The sequence below is a fragment of the Corythoichthys intestinalis genome, chromosome 13 (assembly GCF_030265065.1).
Source record: "Corythoichthys intestinalis isolate RoL2023-P3 chromosome 13, ASM3026506v1, whole genome shotgun sequence".
NCBI lineage: Eukaryota > Metazoa > Chordata > Actinopteri > Syngnathiformes > Syngnathidae > Corythoichthys > Corythoichthys intestinalis.
Window position 1 is genome coordinate 56,431,902 of NC_080407.1, and position 15,659 is coordinate 56,447,560.

Genomic DNA, 15,659 nt, shown 5'->3' on the forward strand with positions numbered 1-15,659 from the left:
TCCGAGGGAAGTGAGAGCGGTGAAGGCCAAAATGAAGCTTTTACATGGTGGTTCATAAGTGGTCTTGAAGCCCAAGAGGCCAACAGCAAATTCTATGACTAGTTAAGAAAATATGAATGTGCTTGTGTTACTATAGGAGCAAATTGCAACCTATAGTCATTTTTATTTCCAAAAAAATCATCGATTTCTCTCAGTGTTTGGCTTGAAACGGTTTCTTCAGTTCGGTTTCAGTTTATTCACACATCAAGATATACGGTACATGGTCATATGCAAGCAGTTCATATGATAAGATGTGCGAAAAGGACACTCCAAAGAAGCTATCTAAAGCCTTTAGCAGGGGCCTTCTTCTAAAGTAAAATGAAGTACGTTTGGATAACATTTGTACTCTCATTTTAGAAAATAAAGCCATTTGAATTGAACTGTAATTGTACTGAACTACGTCCGTTTCTCCTCACCTTGTTCGGTCTCTCTAGATTTCCTTTTTCTCGTGGTGAGGAAAGGATAGGAAGGGGAGGGGGGCACTCCTGATGACGTGTCCGGCATTGACGCCGTGTGCTTCCCGGTCATCTTCCCAGCTGAGCCCCGCTGCGGTGATTCTTCCTCTCCGGAACCAGAACCAGATGGAGCCTCGCTCGGTGCTTCAGCCGCTGCTGCTCCTCCTGCTTCTAGACGCCGCGGCGGCGTCACGGAGCGGGCTGAACGGACCCAAAGTCACCGACAAGGTATTTGGACGTTCGTGTTGTTAGCACGTTCTCTGTCGGTGGTGCGCATATGACGCAGCTCCTCCACACGTGCGACCATCCGCAGGCATTCCCACCATCTCACGGGCCGTGACCTGACAGCGATCGATTATCGCGATGAAGAACGAGATCTTCGTTACAAGCTTACCTGTTTTGGTTTAGATCACGAGCGGTCACGTGGTTCGCGTAGGCCTGACTAGTTCCGAACACAAGCGACGCAGTCATCTTCTTCTATGGAACTGACAGCGGCGATTACGATTTCATCATTGAAAAGGAGAAAATCACATATACCCAATACGTCTTTTAAATCATTATAATATCTTTGTAAATGTTTTGTGATCTTTTTTGCATGATATTGCGTGAATTCAATTGGATTTTTTCCCCCCAGAAGCAATTATTTATGAGAATGATTTGTCTACTCACTTTTGGTGGCTATGATTGATTGGCAGAAATGATGCGTGTGTATACAGGTGTTTTTTGACATCACCGTGGCGGGTCACGAGGTGGGCCGCATCGTCATCGGTCTCTTCGGGGAGGTGGTCCCCCTCACCGTCAATAACTTTGTTGCCCTGGCTACCGGAGAGGTAAGGCGGCAAACCCTATTCAAGGTGATGTTCCGAGCGTGTGTTTTTGTGCAGAAAGGCTACGGCTACAAAGGCACAAAATTCCATCGCGTGATCAAAGACTTTATGATCCAAGGAGGTGACTTCACCGCAGGAGACGGGACTGGAGGTACCACCGCCGACTCTTGATGCCTGACTCAGACTACACCATTTCGGCCCGATTTTGGCCCGGAAAAGTGGATACCTCCTCTCTCCGCCATTCACGAACAAGTATTTTGCCTATTTCGAGCAGAGTAGAGGACCGTCACTATTATGTTAGAAAGTGCCTCCATGAGAGACTGATTGACCTGATACTTGGACAAGGCCATGTCAAGACCAAAAAAAATGGTCTAGTCGGAGTCACATTTATGGTCAACACACTATAATGCTCATAGTAAGCTACATGCTTGTGCTTTTCCAGGTCACAGTATCTACGGGACGACATTTCCGGATGAAAACTTTAAATTGAAACACAGCTCAGCTGGATGGGTATGTCATGTTTTTTTTTTTTTTTTAATTCATACATTGTTTTAATGTTAAAATGTTGGCATTTAGGCACCATCAGGAACTGTCAAAGGCTAAAATAGCATCTAACAATAGAAAAAAGCTTTGGAGGACATTTTGCATACTAACTTCTTACTAATACTTCATATACAGCGGTACCTCAAGATGCAAAATAAAATGGTCATTGGATATTTCAGAGATTTGGATTGAAATTTTAGGTCAGTATGGCCAATGCCGGCGCTGACACCAACGGCTCGCAGTTCTTCATTCTGGCCACCAGAGCGCCGTGGCTGGATGGGAAACACGTGGTTTTTGGAAAAGTCTTGGACGGCATGGTACGTCAAAACACACAAGTAATAATGTCTTATATTACCAATCATAATAACGCGAACACAACGTCTTAGTCTGTGGTGCACACCGTCGAGCTACAAGACACCAACGAAAGAAACCTGCCGTACGCCGAGTGCGTCGTGGTCAACAGCGGACGCATCGCCGTCAAAGAACCTTTTATCGTTGACGTAGACGGATGGTAGGCCGTCGAAGGACGCGTTACTTGTGAAAAGAATCTTAAAAATGGAGGGATTTGTCTATTCTTTGTGAACAAGCCAGCAACTGTTTTGTTATTCGCGGTGACTTCTTTTTTGAAACACAAGATATATAATGGAGATATTTTGACATGAAATGAAAAGCGCCCATTTATTTTATTTGTCTGCTAGCTCGCTCGCTAACCCTTTATCATATTCATTCATTCATTGAGATGAGTGTGGATGCACAAAATTTCCATTTAAAGGTCAATATTTTTTGAATAATGTTTCATTGGTGCTAACGTGATGACAAACGGCTGCGAGTGCTGTCTTTGTTATGCAATTGCAATGCCATTTTTGAAAAAGAATGAAATGTTATGAAAATATATGCAAACTGTAGCAACCCAAGAAAAAAATCATATCACATGGACTGTTTACTTGAAATCATGCCATGTCACTGTGCTCCTTTTTCAACCACTAGCAAACTGAACAAGATGTCATCAATGTTGTGTTCTAACAGTAGCACTACAGTTATTATCAATGTTATTGTTGTTTCCAATAAACATGAACGAACAATTTGCCTGTTTCTTTTTAGAAATGATTTAATGACAGCATGTTCCAGCATCAAAAATGTTTCAAATACATTTTATGTTTCGATTGTATCATAAAATGCAAAAGAAATCAATTTGTGTCATTTTTGGACTATCGGGCGTCATTCGTATCAATCAACCTTTCTAACCTTACCTTAACCCTAGATCAGTTCAGTAAATATGATGAAATATTAGTCCAATTAATACTGTTTAACTGCTGTTTGTCCTAAAAGCAAGTCACGTTGTGTATGCGTGGAAACAAATGACACCATTGAACGAGCGTTTGGACAACAAAAAGCTACTGCTCCTAATTGACAGCTGGTTTTAGCGATGAACGCTAACGTGCTAATGACCGCGGCGGCATAAAGGTTTTGGCGCGGTGGTGGTGGTGGGGGGCTTTGGCTGTTTGACAGGCGGCGTGACACCGGAAGGCGCTAATGAGCACATTTGTTTTGGCGGCGGACAGACAAGACGTTAGCCCGCTACAGCGCGCAAAAAAAAAAAAAGACAAAAGGTCAAGAAAACAAACGGAAAAGCTCAGGAGAAAACAAGAAAATACATCAACTCAAATGTCAACAAGAAGCAAGAAAATAGCAACAGCTTCAGCAACAAACAACAGCTAATCACATTTTTTAGCATCAGAATGCTACCGTTTTATTTTTTTGTGTGGGTGGGTTCATTAGCAGGTTTATTGTTCGTAGGAGCGTTCAAAAGGAGAATGGGAGGAATGAGCAGTTGGGGCTTTTTGCTCACAAAGTGACATGTTGCACGTGAGCTGTCAAGAGCACTTTTAGTACGTTAGCATTAGCATGTGTTTATTGTGTTAATCTGGTAGCCAATGTTGTATCATCATCAATTGTGATACGGTTCACTATCGCAGAGGTAGTATTTAGCGCTCGAGTTACTATCATGTTTTATTGTTTCCATGCAAAGAGCAGTTGGCTCCTTTTGACAGCTTCCTGCTTTGTATGTAGCCACTAATGCTAGCGCTCGGTGGGTTAAGCGCTTCGCATTTAGTGGCAGTGTGCTGTGGGCACTGATGTGTTGTTGCTGACCTTTAGACAACACTGTCCCAGCTCGTACACACACAAAGGTAATGAGTCCTGTCATCCTTCTACAGATTCTCTGGCTTGCTTCTTCTTTCTCTTTGCAGCCATTGATCCTGACAAGGAGAAGGGAGGTGGGCGGGGGGCTTCATCATTTTCCTCCTCCTTTCTCCACTTCATCCTTTCTTGCTCACACTCCAACCAACCACTACCACCTCCTTCTTCTTCCTATTCTTTCCCCTCTACTCTTTCCCTCTGCGTTTTCTTCTTCACCTCCTATTTGTTCTTTTTCTTTTCTCTTCCCCTTTTCCTCCTCTTTTCCCCTTTTCCTCCTCTTTTAACTCATCGACGGCGATTGACGGCAACGGAGGACCAATCCATTTCGACCGGGAGGAACGGCAGCGATCGTTTGCGGCCCGCCCCTCCGCTTGGTTCCGTCTCCGTCACTCGCTCGTCAACAGGTGTGTTACCCTCAGACGAGTCCTTTCGTGCGGACCCGCCCGTCTCAAAAAGGGTTCAACGACGCTGCCGCCATTTTCTCTGAACACACTTTACTGCACAGGTGTCAAAGCGATTCCAGAAAGGGCCAAGTGGGTTCTGGATTTTGTTCCAACCGATACCATGCAGAGAGTTTAACCGATGAGCTTCCTACTGAAACAAGCAGCACCTGACAAAGTTTAACTGAATACAATAAGGTGTCCTCTTTATTAGTTGGAAAGCAAACCTGCACCCACTTGGCCCTTTCTGGAATCGCTTTGACACCTGTGCTTCACCGGCATCGTACGAAAGCGCATTCCAGTGATGGTTCCACAGGATGGGCAGGTTGAGCTCTGAGGCAGGCCTAAGGTGCCAAGTTGCAAGCAACTTGACACACAAAGCACATGCATTCATATACATCAATGGGTGCTGCCAGACCCCCTGGGAGCAACTGGGGTCAAGTGTCTTTCCCAAGGACACAACACTGAGCCACGCTAAGCAACAGAACAACACAGAAGTGTCCGCAGTCAGTAGCGTCCACGCCGACACAATGTTTTCGAGGTTCTCCGCGCAGCGCTAGCCGCTACATTAGCGACAGCGGTCCTAATTCCGCTGCCGTCCGTTTGTGTTTGTGAACGCATCCCTCACGTCCCCACTTTGCGTTTTAACGTCGTCTTAACGACGCACCATTAGTTCGCTAATCTCTGTCCGTTCGCTGAGCCGGAGGCTAATTTTTCTACATTTTGAGCCGCGGCAGGTTTGTTGTCGAGTCGTCGGTCGTGTTGTTTAGTTATTCGGTAGGTCAGGTTAAGCTAGCGAAGTTTACAAATAGGATTGCCGACAACTTTCTGGCAAATAGCGCGAAAAGGTTAGCGAGGCCTCCGTGACAACGGACCACTCTGATGGTAAATCAGCGCACGAGACGAGAGGAAGCGGCAAAGCAAAGTCAAGTGTCTTCTTAAGCGAAACACCAAGAGGATATAAGTTTGCATTTTTCTTAAACTGAGTAACAGTGACAACCGCTGTGCGTTCATTTTAGCGGATGAGCCGTTACTTTTACGTCGCGGTAGTCACGCCGGCAGACCTTCGGCTAGTTAGGCCAAACCCTATTGAGGCCACGACGGAAAGCGAAGCCGGTCCCCGTCTTTGACGCAGCGGCTCGACTCGCGGCTAATGTGCTAATTGCACGGGTGTCTGTTCACGTTTGCGCACGCATCCCTCACGCCCGCCGCCGCACGTTTAACGGCGTCTTTAATGAGGCACCATTAGCCCGCTAATTCTCTGTGCGTCGGCTCGCTCGAGGACTAATTTTTCTACATTTTGCGCCATCGGTCGGGGTCTGGTGGGCGGCGTGGCGGGGGGGCGCGGGGGAGCGGGGCGGGTGCGCGCCAGGGAAATCGTTAGCGCGCCTTCTCTTTAAATTGGGGAGGTGGACGGCAGGTGAACATCGCATTGATCGGCCTCTCAAGGCCTCTTCCCCCCCCCATCCCTCACCGACAATTGCCTGCCCTTTACGCGCACACGCACCCCTCCGCCCCAAACATTTTACCGCCAATTGGCGAGGCGGTCGGCGGGCGCACCCCTCGCCCCCGCTCCCCCTCCTTCGCACATTTACAAGCGCGAGCATCGTAGCTGTCCATCAGACTAACAACCAGCATCATGGAGCACAAAACACAAATATGGAGGCTGGGCAGAGAGGTGAAAAGTGTGTGGTTGGGGGGGGGGGTCACGGTTGTCTATGGGACAGACAAGTGGGTGGCAAGGGGGGGCGCGGAGTAAACATGCTGATGATTTCCCTGGAGTTTCCTCAGAGAGGCAAGAGACTCAGGGAGTAACAGAGAGAGGGCGAGAGAGAGAGCGAGCAGATGCTGTCCTGTCACCGCCGGCAACCGTAACTGCAGTGACGCCTCCTCACAACAACATCGAGCGGGATGCGAGAGAAAACGGAAAGGATGACACACACGCGTTCTCAGAGGGCCTTTCGGACGACTCTCATCGTCCAATTAGAGTCCTGAAGGAAACGACGGCGCTTCCCGTCTCGCTCGGCGTCCAATTGTTTGCACTTTTTCATCCCGTTGAAGGCCGAAAAATACGTCCGTCTGTCTGGGGGTTGGAGCTTCACCTGTGACCTTTCACAGCTTACACACTTCATACTTTACAGATACGCATGCCAATTTCCAATCATTCTTCCGATTTGATTTGGAAGAATTCTTATTCACTATTTTACATCTCCCTGATGGTGGCTTTGCATGTCACAAACAGTCTATAAAATGACATTTTTCCCTATTGCTATTCTTCAGCAACATTATTTACTCGCGCACCAGGCTCTAACTTTTCTCGTGACAAAAATGTACGAATTTTGCAAAGACGGCCACTTAGCGGGGCGCTAACTATAGCGCCCCAACTATATTGGGTCGTTGTTGGCGTGATGGCCTTTTTTTCCCCCAGTGTTTTTTTTAATCAGCATTCTAATCATCAGATCACATATTTGTTGAATAACAAGATTCACAATGCTAAATTAAGATGCTAATATGATAGTGCAGTATCATTGGGGTCTTCCTCCTAATTCCTTTATTCCGCTCCTGCTGCTCGTCTTCTACGTCCCTCAGAAACTAATTATGGGCAAGAAGAACAAAAAGAAGATCAGTGTGAGACGTTTTCAGGCCGGGTCAACCTCCCTCCATACGGCCTAAAAAATATCTTACTTCTTGTCACGTTTTTTTGTTGTTTTTTTTAAAAATATATATAGGTACAGTACTTTTAGTTTAAATATATACAATTTAATGGAACAAATATTAAGATTTCAATTTATAGATGTTGGCGAGTTCTTGCCCGGAGCGCTTGTTGTGCTTTGTGTTGCTGTCAATCACCCAGTGATGAAGGTCAAGCACACGTTGAATTCTTCTTTTTTTTTGTCCCCCAAGTGATCTCCGGCACCCCCACCCTTTGGCTTGCGTGAGTGACTTTTGGGGGTTTGCTTGTGTTTGATGTTTAAAACGCTGGCAAATCGATACGTTCACACATGACAGGGCGAGCGAGACGCCAAACTAATGAACACGCGCACAGAGAAAGAGAGAAAGTGACAACTAATGTTTCCTCCTTCTTTTTCTTCTTCCTTTCATTATCACGAGGAGAACCTTTTGAATTGACATGACACGAGTCGTTCATTTTCTTGATGATTTTATAATATAGGACAAGAAACGATCACGAAGCGGACCGTAACACATGAGATCTAATTGCCAGGAACGTGGCCCGCGGACCAAAGTTTGACAGCCCTGATTTGGCATATTCTAAATATTTTTTTAATAAATCATTCAAATATTGTCTTCGGTTATTTGAAGATGAGGATGATTTTCTCATCATGACAGTTCCAGCAGTCAGTGAACAAATATTCTTGAACATTTATTGTTCTTACAAATGTACTTGTGACTGCTTTAATTGTAAAACTTTCCTCATGCTCTCTTTTCATCATTTTGACTCATAAAGCTATTTTTTTTCTATCTCAAAATAAGAAAATAACTTTTATTAACTCATTTTTTTACCGTGACACATCCATGATTGTGTGTGTCTCATTTTAGTTTGCGCTAAATGTCGCTGACAAATTACAGCGCCAGAATTGCGTGTGCGTGCGTGCGCGGGTGTGGACAAAAGATTCGTCGACAGGGCTTTTAATTTGGCGGAGAGGGAGGAACCAAGATACAGAGATGACAAATAGAACAGGAAGTGATGAACTCTTTGACAAATGAACCCAATCAGCGGAATCTATCGCACACACATACGCAGTGAGAAATAACTAGTTTGTGCTAATAAAGCCAACTAGCATGAGCGTGTCATAGGCCACACGCACGCACATCCATCTTGCCAAGAGGACGGGTGGGGGCGCACACGGGTGAGGCCGGTGCACATGGTCATTATTTGTTAGCCGAGCGGCGCGTTCAATCGCGCGCAAACCAGCCAGACCCAAACACCACTGCATTTTAGTGGACTACAGGGATAAACAAAATATATATATATCTACATTTCATTGAGCTTTTTCCCCCACATTCAGTAAATGTGAATAAGCTAACATGAATGATGAGGTGTTTACTTTGTTCTTCTTGGGGAAGACACCAACAAAAATTGCACCTCCTCTATTGTTGGTGGATGGCTCAGAATGGAATTTGCTAGGCGTGTATACACATCCATCCTAAGAGCTGTTTTTTTTTCACTTTATCTATATTAAAGCCTATCTTATTTTGAAAGGACAACTTTTACCAATAATCATTTAGTAGAGATGCAATCCATCAAATATTGTTTCGTTATTTTCAAGCCAAAACAAAACTACAATCGTTAAAAATCTTTCTGCCACTTTTGAAGTTGTGTCGTCAAGTCGTGTAACAAGCGCATCCATCACTCGGCTAACGTTAGCCCTCCGCCGCTAACGCGCGCTCGCTCGACACACAAGGTCAGTTAGTCTGACCTGCCTAATTAGGCCCACGCCACTCACACAAGCATGCGCACGCAGTTGTGTCGTGTTGCTTTAAATGAAGAGCAATGTGTGTTCAGCTTCAATGCGTTTCTCCTAATCGGAAAACAGCAAATACAAACCCGTGTGTTCGGGTTAACGCCTGAAAAACAGGGTTGGGGTTTTTTTCTGAGCAGAAGCATTCTTCTTGGTGGACGAAAGAAAAAAATAAGGATTCAATTCTGGTGAATTTACATTTGTCTTCGAAACATTTCCTTTTTTAAGATGGTCAAATTAGCCTTATTTTGGAAAGAAATTCCAACATTTTTTTTTTTTTTTTTTTTAAATTTCTTTGCAATAATCATTCAAACGATTAATCATTCATAACAGTGTTTGTTTGGGAGGAAGAAAGCGGTAGAAGGGAATGTTTTTTTTTGTACTTTGGAGGGGAGCTTTCATATATATATATACATATCTATACATATATGTAAAATAGCTTCAAAAGATTTTCAGACATTTTTTTCACAGAGAATTGTTGAAGATCAAGGAAAAGAATCACAGATGTACTGTACACACTATAGGGAAACACACACACGCATGAACACAGAGAGAAGAGGAATCAAATGAAGTGGAGCAGATAAAGCTCTCCACACGAGCAAACACGGTGCAGTGATGGATTCCAGTTATTAGCCAATCAAAAAGATGGATGGTACGGCGCGGCGGCCAATCAGCATCATCATCTAGATGCAGTTAGCAGATAGAGCGCTGCCGCTAATCAACTTATTAAAGGCGGCGATGGTCTCGGGCAAGAGCGTGCGGGTGGGCGGCAAACAGGCCCCGCTCGCTGGCTTGCTAAAATAATAGCTTAGCTTAGCTTAGCATCAGCGCTGCTCGCCTACGGTAAAAAGTTCTTTTGTCCCGCTTCCAGTTTAAGTAAATTGGATGTCTATCGTCGTCAGCGAGTGAGTCGAGTGCAGTAGCACGCACACTCGATCACACAAATCTACGGTTTTCCGGCACCGATGTCCTCCGATGTTCCAGCCAATCGGGAGACAGAGGCGGGAGCTGCAGAGGTGATCAGGAAACAACTATCTGCTTTGAATAAAAAGCACTTCTTGTAGATGAAATGTATCATATAGAGCTGATATAATAGAAAAACTCTATAAAGTTCACTGTTTGGGTGATCTTTGTCCATTGCGATTTTGCACCCCTAGTGGCCAGTGTTGCAAAAGCTTTTTAAAAAATTAAAAAGCTCAAACTTGCATATTTATCTGAAATAAGATTCTTTCACATTCACAACTTTCAAAACCCTAACCCTAAACCATACTCCTAACCTCAAATCCTAACCTAAAACCCTAAACCTAACCTAACCCTAATCTAAACCATTTATCTGCTCTTTGACCTTTTGCCACCCGATGCCGCTTCCTTACGCACTGCGACACATTGAAATCAACTCTGGGTGTATTATATTTCATCCTTTCCTCACAAATGGGCGCAATTGCGGATCATTCCACCTGTGTCTCATCTTGATGATGTCATGCAGCACGAGGTCCGAGGTACGGCGGATGTTTGACGTAGGTGACGAGCGGCCTCGCCGGGAAAACAGCTGTCACTTCAAAAAACCGTGGGTGTGTGCGCGTTTGGGTTCGTGACCCCTGGGCTGCGATCAATAATAAAAGTGACAGATGGAAAAGCTGAGAGGGAATTTCTACCACTTCCTGACTTTGATTGGCAGCTCAGAGAAAAGGAGAACACACACAATAGTCATGCTGATAATATATTCCTTTTCATCCGACTACTTATCATCATCATTAGACGAATCACTTACGTGTTCTTTGATTGACAAAAAATATGAGTTCATCCCTAAAGGAAATTCCAACTACAGTGTTCTCAAAAAAAGAACGACTAACATGAAATAATTTTGAAGTAAAATAAGATTTTTGTCAACTTAATTCCGGTAAAACTATGATTCCGGATACTTTCACTGTTAAAAATACCCCCCATTTCTATGGGCATTTTCAGGTCATTTCCTGTTGGTTTCGGGGCATTTTTGGGTCACTACATTGTTAATTGACTGGCGGCCCTTGACGCCGTTAGACGTCAATTCCATTTTGACGGGGGTGGGGATGAACCCGTGTGACTCAAAACTGAGCCAAGCGCAGTAGTTCACAAATCTCCAACGTCCAAATAAAAGCATGCGATTCTGGATGTACAGTATGAATGAACTACTTCAAGCAGAACAACCACACCTGGGGGCCGGATTGGACCGCTACATTTGACTTAAATGTATACTGTAGATAGACCTGGAGGGGTTTGTGCCCCCAAAGCTCCCTCTGCAAAAACTAATGATGACCCTCCGTACACTTGGCTAAGAGTTCAAAGGTGAGAGGTCAATATCCCAGACAGAGATGGATGTCAGCTAATGACACACATACAGGCACAAAAGCGCTACAACAGCTCGCTGACAAGTATGTTAGCAAAGTATCACGTTAGCATCATTATTTTCAAGTTACAGCTTTCAATTCTAAGAATAGTTGTTGCCCCCCTTAACTCAACCCGGGTGATATTTCCCTACTGGACCCTTAGGTCTGTACCTCCATTCCATCCCATCATGCATCACTGTCACGGAAAATGCGGGATTGTTAGTTCCGGGACAAAAGTGTTCGCGCGAAGCTAAATGTTCACATGAGAAGACGAGGGTGGACGCGAGGACGATGACGCGCGATGAAACAAAATAGAAAGTTTTGAGCGGCGGCCAACAGCCATCGCGGATGAACTTTTTTGCGCTACGAAAAGCTGTAAGATAAAGGGCGAGTGTTGACACCTTGTCGTTTCGAGCATTTGTTTTGCTTCGTCAGCTTTTTCCTCCCCGTTTTCATTTAGTGGCAACTTTAAAGTCATTAGCGTGGTTAGCGCGACAGGTGAACTCTGGGTAATTCCCGCCGGCGGTGCCGGCGGCGATCAATGCGGACGGACGCATTTACATTTTGATTCAAGTCATCAGGAGAAAAGGTTAGGCTGCGCCTCTTCCTGCAGAGATGTCACCAAACATCAGGCGCACTTTGCGCCGGACGCCGCGCGGCCGCCAGTTGACGCGCCGCTAGCTGACGGCTCATCAATAAATGGATCGCCGCCGCCTCCTCGCCCCGCACAAAAATGTACTTTTACGTCCGCCCTGCCGCGTGGCGTAATTATGGACGGCAGATTCCCAGACTTCACGAAAGCTCCATCAGCCGTGACGCCTACCGACCGTCCGACTCAGCAGCGCCGCTCGCGCTATTGGCACGTGTCAGCGCGCCGCCATGGATTTATGTATGCAAATGTACACGTTCGATGCCGTCTGACAACGCCGTAGATCTACGAGCGGCGCCAAGGCCAACGAGGCGGTAGAGAAGACGAAGATCGAGACCGACGGGCTTCCTGTCCGTGCGCACAGAGAGAGAGAGAGAGAGAAGAAAAAAGTGGATATGAGGGGAAAAATGAGGAAGAGACCAAAAAGAGTGCCTGTCAAAGAGCCGGCCAATCAGTGCAGAATTAACCAGAGTTGTGACAACTTCTCCAAATTCCACTCGGCCAATATACAAATATTTAGGTCTCAAAAACCTTCACTTCAGTGCTTAATTTGGAAATCATAAGATGCTGGAACGCAAAGTACATATGACAGCGCAGGGATGACAAGACAGGCACAGGTCCCGGATCGTACGCAGAAAATGGTGCTGAAAACAACGCGCAAATGCCCACTTGCCATGCTGTGGGACTTACAAGCCTCAATTTCAGATACTATCCATGGTATAAATGTTATGACAACAATTTATAATTGTTTAGTCTATACTCTGCACAGCATGGACAATTGCCCACATAACCACAGGTGGACTTATAGTTACGTACAGTCTAACTTGTAAAACATGAAGGAAAAAAAAAAGAGAGATTACAATAAATAACACAAACCATCTTTTGCGAGTTTCATCCCCCGGGTGGCGACAAACCTGACCGGCCGCCGCCACGGTAACAGCCTCCCGCCCCAGCTCGACTGGGTGTCCGCGAACCTGGCGAGCTGCCGCGGCGCTAGCCTCCTGCTGCACCTGGTCCCGCCCGTTAGCATGATCGCTGCAGCTGCCGGTTGTCGCTTTTCTGAATCGTTTTGAACCATTTTCCTTCTTTTGGAAAAAGGATAGTAAATGCAACTGTCTTTTTGGCATGTTGAAATACCCTTTGACCCTGGCTGCTTGCTCCCCAGATGCCGCCAACTTCCAAATTTTTTTCTTTTTTTTTTATGTCAGGGGCGTGATTTGTTGGTCCAGCTTTTCAGTGCATCAACAAATCTCCGACTCTTTCAAATGAAGTCACATTCTTATAAACAACATGCAATTCTTGGGAATTGTTCTGTAAATGAATTAATGCATATTTCAATTTTATACTGTAATGTCCGTAACTAGGCACGGGTCCTTTAAGAGACGCTGGGACTGGAGAGCTGAGAGATAGTAGGAAGCGAGGGGGAGACAGGCGAGAAACAAAAGTTAGCAGTCGAATGTGGTGGCAGTCCGCTATTATTTTGTTTATTTTTTTCTTATTGTTGCCACAATAAAGTGGAGAACGCCATCAACGACTCCTCTCCTTCTATTCCGGCATTCGGGGCTATTACAATACATTTTTAAAAAACATTTTTTATATTATTATTAATTTCGATACACGAGAGGTGACGGATCTGCCCAAATAAGTCCCGGAACATAGAGAGGCCAAAATCGAGAGGTGCCGGATCTTGTTCCGGCACAAATTAACCCCTGCTTCACTTTTTGTCAATTCGGGGGCACGGAGGTACGTGGCCTTCAATGGCACAGACATTCTACATAGGCGTCGATGGTCCCGGTTGAATATCAAAGGGAAACGGTTTTGGTCAAAAATCACAATAGACATACGTTTTGGGCTTTTCAAGGTCTGCTTTGAAGATAAATAAGAGTGAATGGAAAATTTTATGCCGTTGAAATGAATGGCGGGAAGTTGAATAGGGCCATTGGAAATGGAAAAATGTTGGAAGTTTTGGCCAATTTGACAATACATGCAAAGCAACTATCAACACATCTTGTCGTTATCAAAATGGGGAAAAAGACTGGATTTGGGGCTCGGGCGATTGGGAGGCGTGTCCGGGCTTGTCGGGACCTGTCGCGGCGGCCCGTCACCGTGTCACCACTCGCCGCCCCCAGGGGAGGGAGCCGCCCATCAACCATAAAGGTTGCGGCTACTTTGCATAATCGTTAGCGCGGCGACAGGAAGTCGTTGCGGGGACAATCAATGTTGTTTTAAGAGATTTACACCCCCTCCCCCCCAACAATAAAAAAAGGTTGCACAACAACATCAACAGCGACAATGACGGCACTTTTTTTCGCAGAATCAGCATTAATTTATTTCTAATGACTTTTATTTTGAGCAGATCAATACACATCATGGCGTTACCTAGCATGTATTTCGTTCTACCCGATTATGTCACAAGCACACGGATGCGGAAGTCACAATAGAAGACATCATATCCGGAGGTAAGAAGTTCAAAGACGAGGAGAAATGATTGATTCAATGGAACACTAGTATTTTAGAACCTGAAGTACTCTTTAATAGTTGTACCTTAAAACCTAAGGGACCTGATGAATGTATGACCCTTCAATTCCAAAACCTGAAGGAAAGACAGAACCCAAAGTAAAATGAAGATCTAACCTTGTCTAGGTATTGTCTGCTTAGGGGTCCGTCCGTCAAAACGGATTGGCTGTCTAGTGCCATCGTTGAGTTAATTGAGGCTCTATAAATGGTTAAGTACCTGATAGGCAAGTGTTCTTTCCTGGAGGATAAAGACCATAGAATTTGAAGTACTTTGCTGGAAAAGCAGCATCTTTACAACCTAAAGTATCATTAAAGAGAAGAAAAGTTAAAAGCCAAAGTCGAGGGGAAAAAAAAAAAAAAAGTAAATTAAAGCTTTCATGTTCTCATTTAACGCTGTCAGCGGCGTGCATGACAAACTGGTCCAATTTCATTGTGGTGGTCTTTCGAGATTTGTCTCCCCCCTCTATTCTTTTTTTAGCTTGTGTCAGATGTGGATCCGAAGGGAAGGAGGGAGGGTTTTCGGGGGTACAGTGTGTGGGTGTGTGTGTTCTCCCAGTGACAGGGCAGAAATAATTAAAGTTTTCTCTGTTGTTTCTTATCAGCTGCTTGGGGCTCTTGATCATTTGAGGGTCTGGAAAGGGGCTTGTGCTACATCAGCTGATATGATAAACTCAACAAGGTCACAACAACATCATCATCATCCTCATCGTGGCCATTATCTGCCGCCGCATGCTTACTCAACAAGAAGCGGGAACATTAAATGTCGCACTCGCCAGATAACACGTGACGCCCACGATAGCGGCGCAGGTCCAGACGGCGACAAATACACGACACGCTAGGCGCCAAGTTGTAGCCACAGGGATTTTTTTTTTGCTTTTGGGATCGATTTGGTTAGCAGCTCTTGGAGTAACGGGACTCGATGAATCGCGTTAAATTGTTAACGTTTGGCATCATTCAGGAAGTCACCGTGTTGTCTTTCACTACTTGGGGCATGTATTGAAACCACCGACACTCGTGCCAGTTTAAAAAAAAAACAAAAAAAACCTGGTGTTTTCACCATTTTATGGCACAACTACAAATAATCGGTTTACATTCTTAAGGCTACGTATTGAAAGATATATATACAATAACCAGCTATAAAAA

At 45.0% G+C, this 15,659-nt stretch overlaps 2 protein-coding genes across 8 annotated transcripts in view; one reads left to right on the forward strand and one right to left on the reverse strand.

Moving 5' to 3' along the window:
- Window positions 1-15,564, reverse strand: part of prdm6 (PR domain containing 6) — a 37,267-nt gene extending 21,703 nt beyond the window's left edge. For 3 of the 7 annotated variants that reach the window (XM_057854830.1, XM_057854833.1, XM_057854837.1), the window contains exons 1-2: window positions 14,634-15,564; window positions 456-835 (exon numbers count right to left, since the gene is read on the reverse strand). The gene's annotated coding sequence lies outside the window, so the exon portion shown is untranslated. Of the gene's footprint in view, window positions 1-455; window positions 836-888; window positions 4,548-14,543; window positions 14,593-14,633 lie in introns of those variants that run through there. The other 4 variants (XM_057854831.1, XM_057854835.1, XM_057854834.1 and 1 more) reach the window with 4 other exon arrangements.
- ppic (peptidylprolyl isomerase C) lies at window positions 513-2,962 on the forward strand. Its single transcript, XM_057854862.1, has 6 exons — window positions 513-722; window positions 1,211-1,324; window positions 1,379-1,472; window positions 1,764-1,831; window positions 2,065-2,181; window positions 2,251-2,962. Exons 1-6 carry the CDS (start codon window positions 528-530, stop codon window positions 2,377-2,379), a joined length of 717 nt encoding a protein of 238 aa, XP_057710845.1. The 5' UTR covers window positions 513-527; the 3' UTR covers window positions 2,380-2,962.
- Window positions 15,565-15,659: the final 95 nt, after the last annotated feature.

Coding starts and splice junctions, on each gene's coding strand:
- ppic (XM_057854862.1), top strand. CDS start 528: ATGACGTGTCCGGCATTGACGCCGTGTGCTTCCCGGTCATCTTCCCAG. Junction 723..1,210: donor GACCCAAAGTCACCGACAAG/GTATTTGGACGT, acceptor GTGTGTATACAG/GTGTTTTTTGACATCACCGT. Junction 1,325..1,378: donor TTGCCCTGGCTACCGGAGAG/GTAAGGCGGCAA, acceptor GTTTTTGTGCAG/AAAGGCTACGGCTACAAAGG.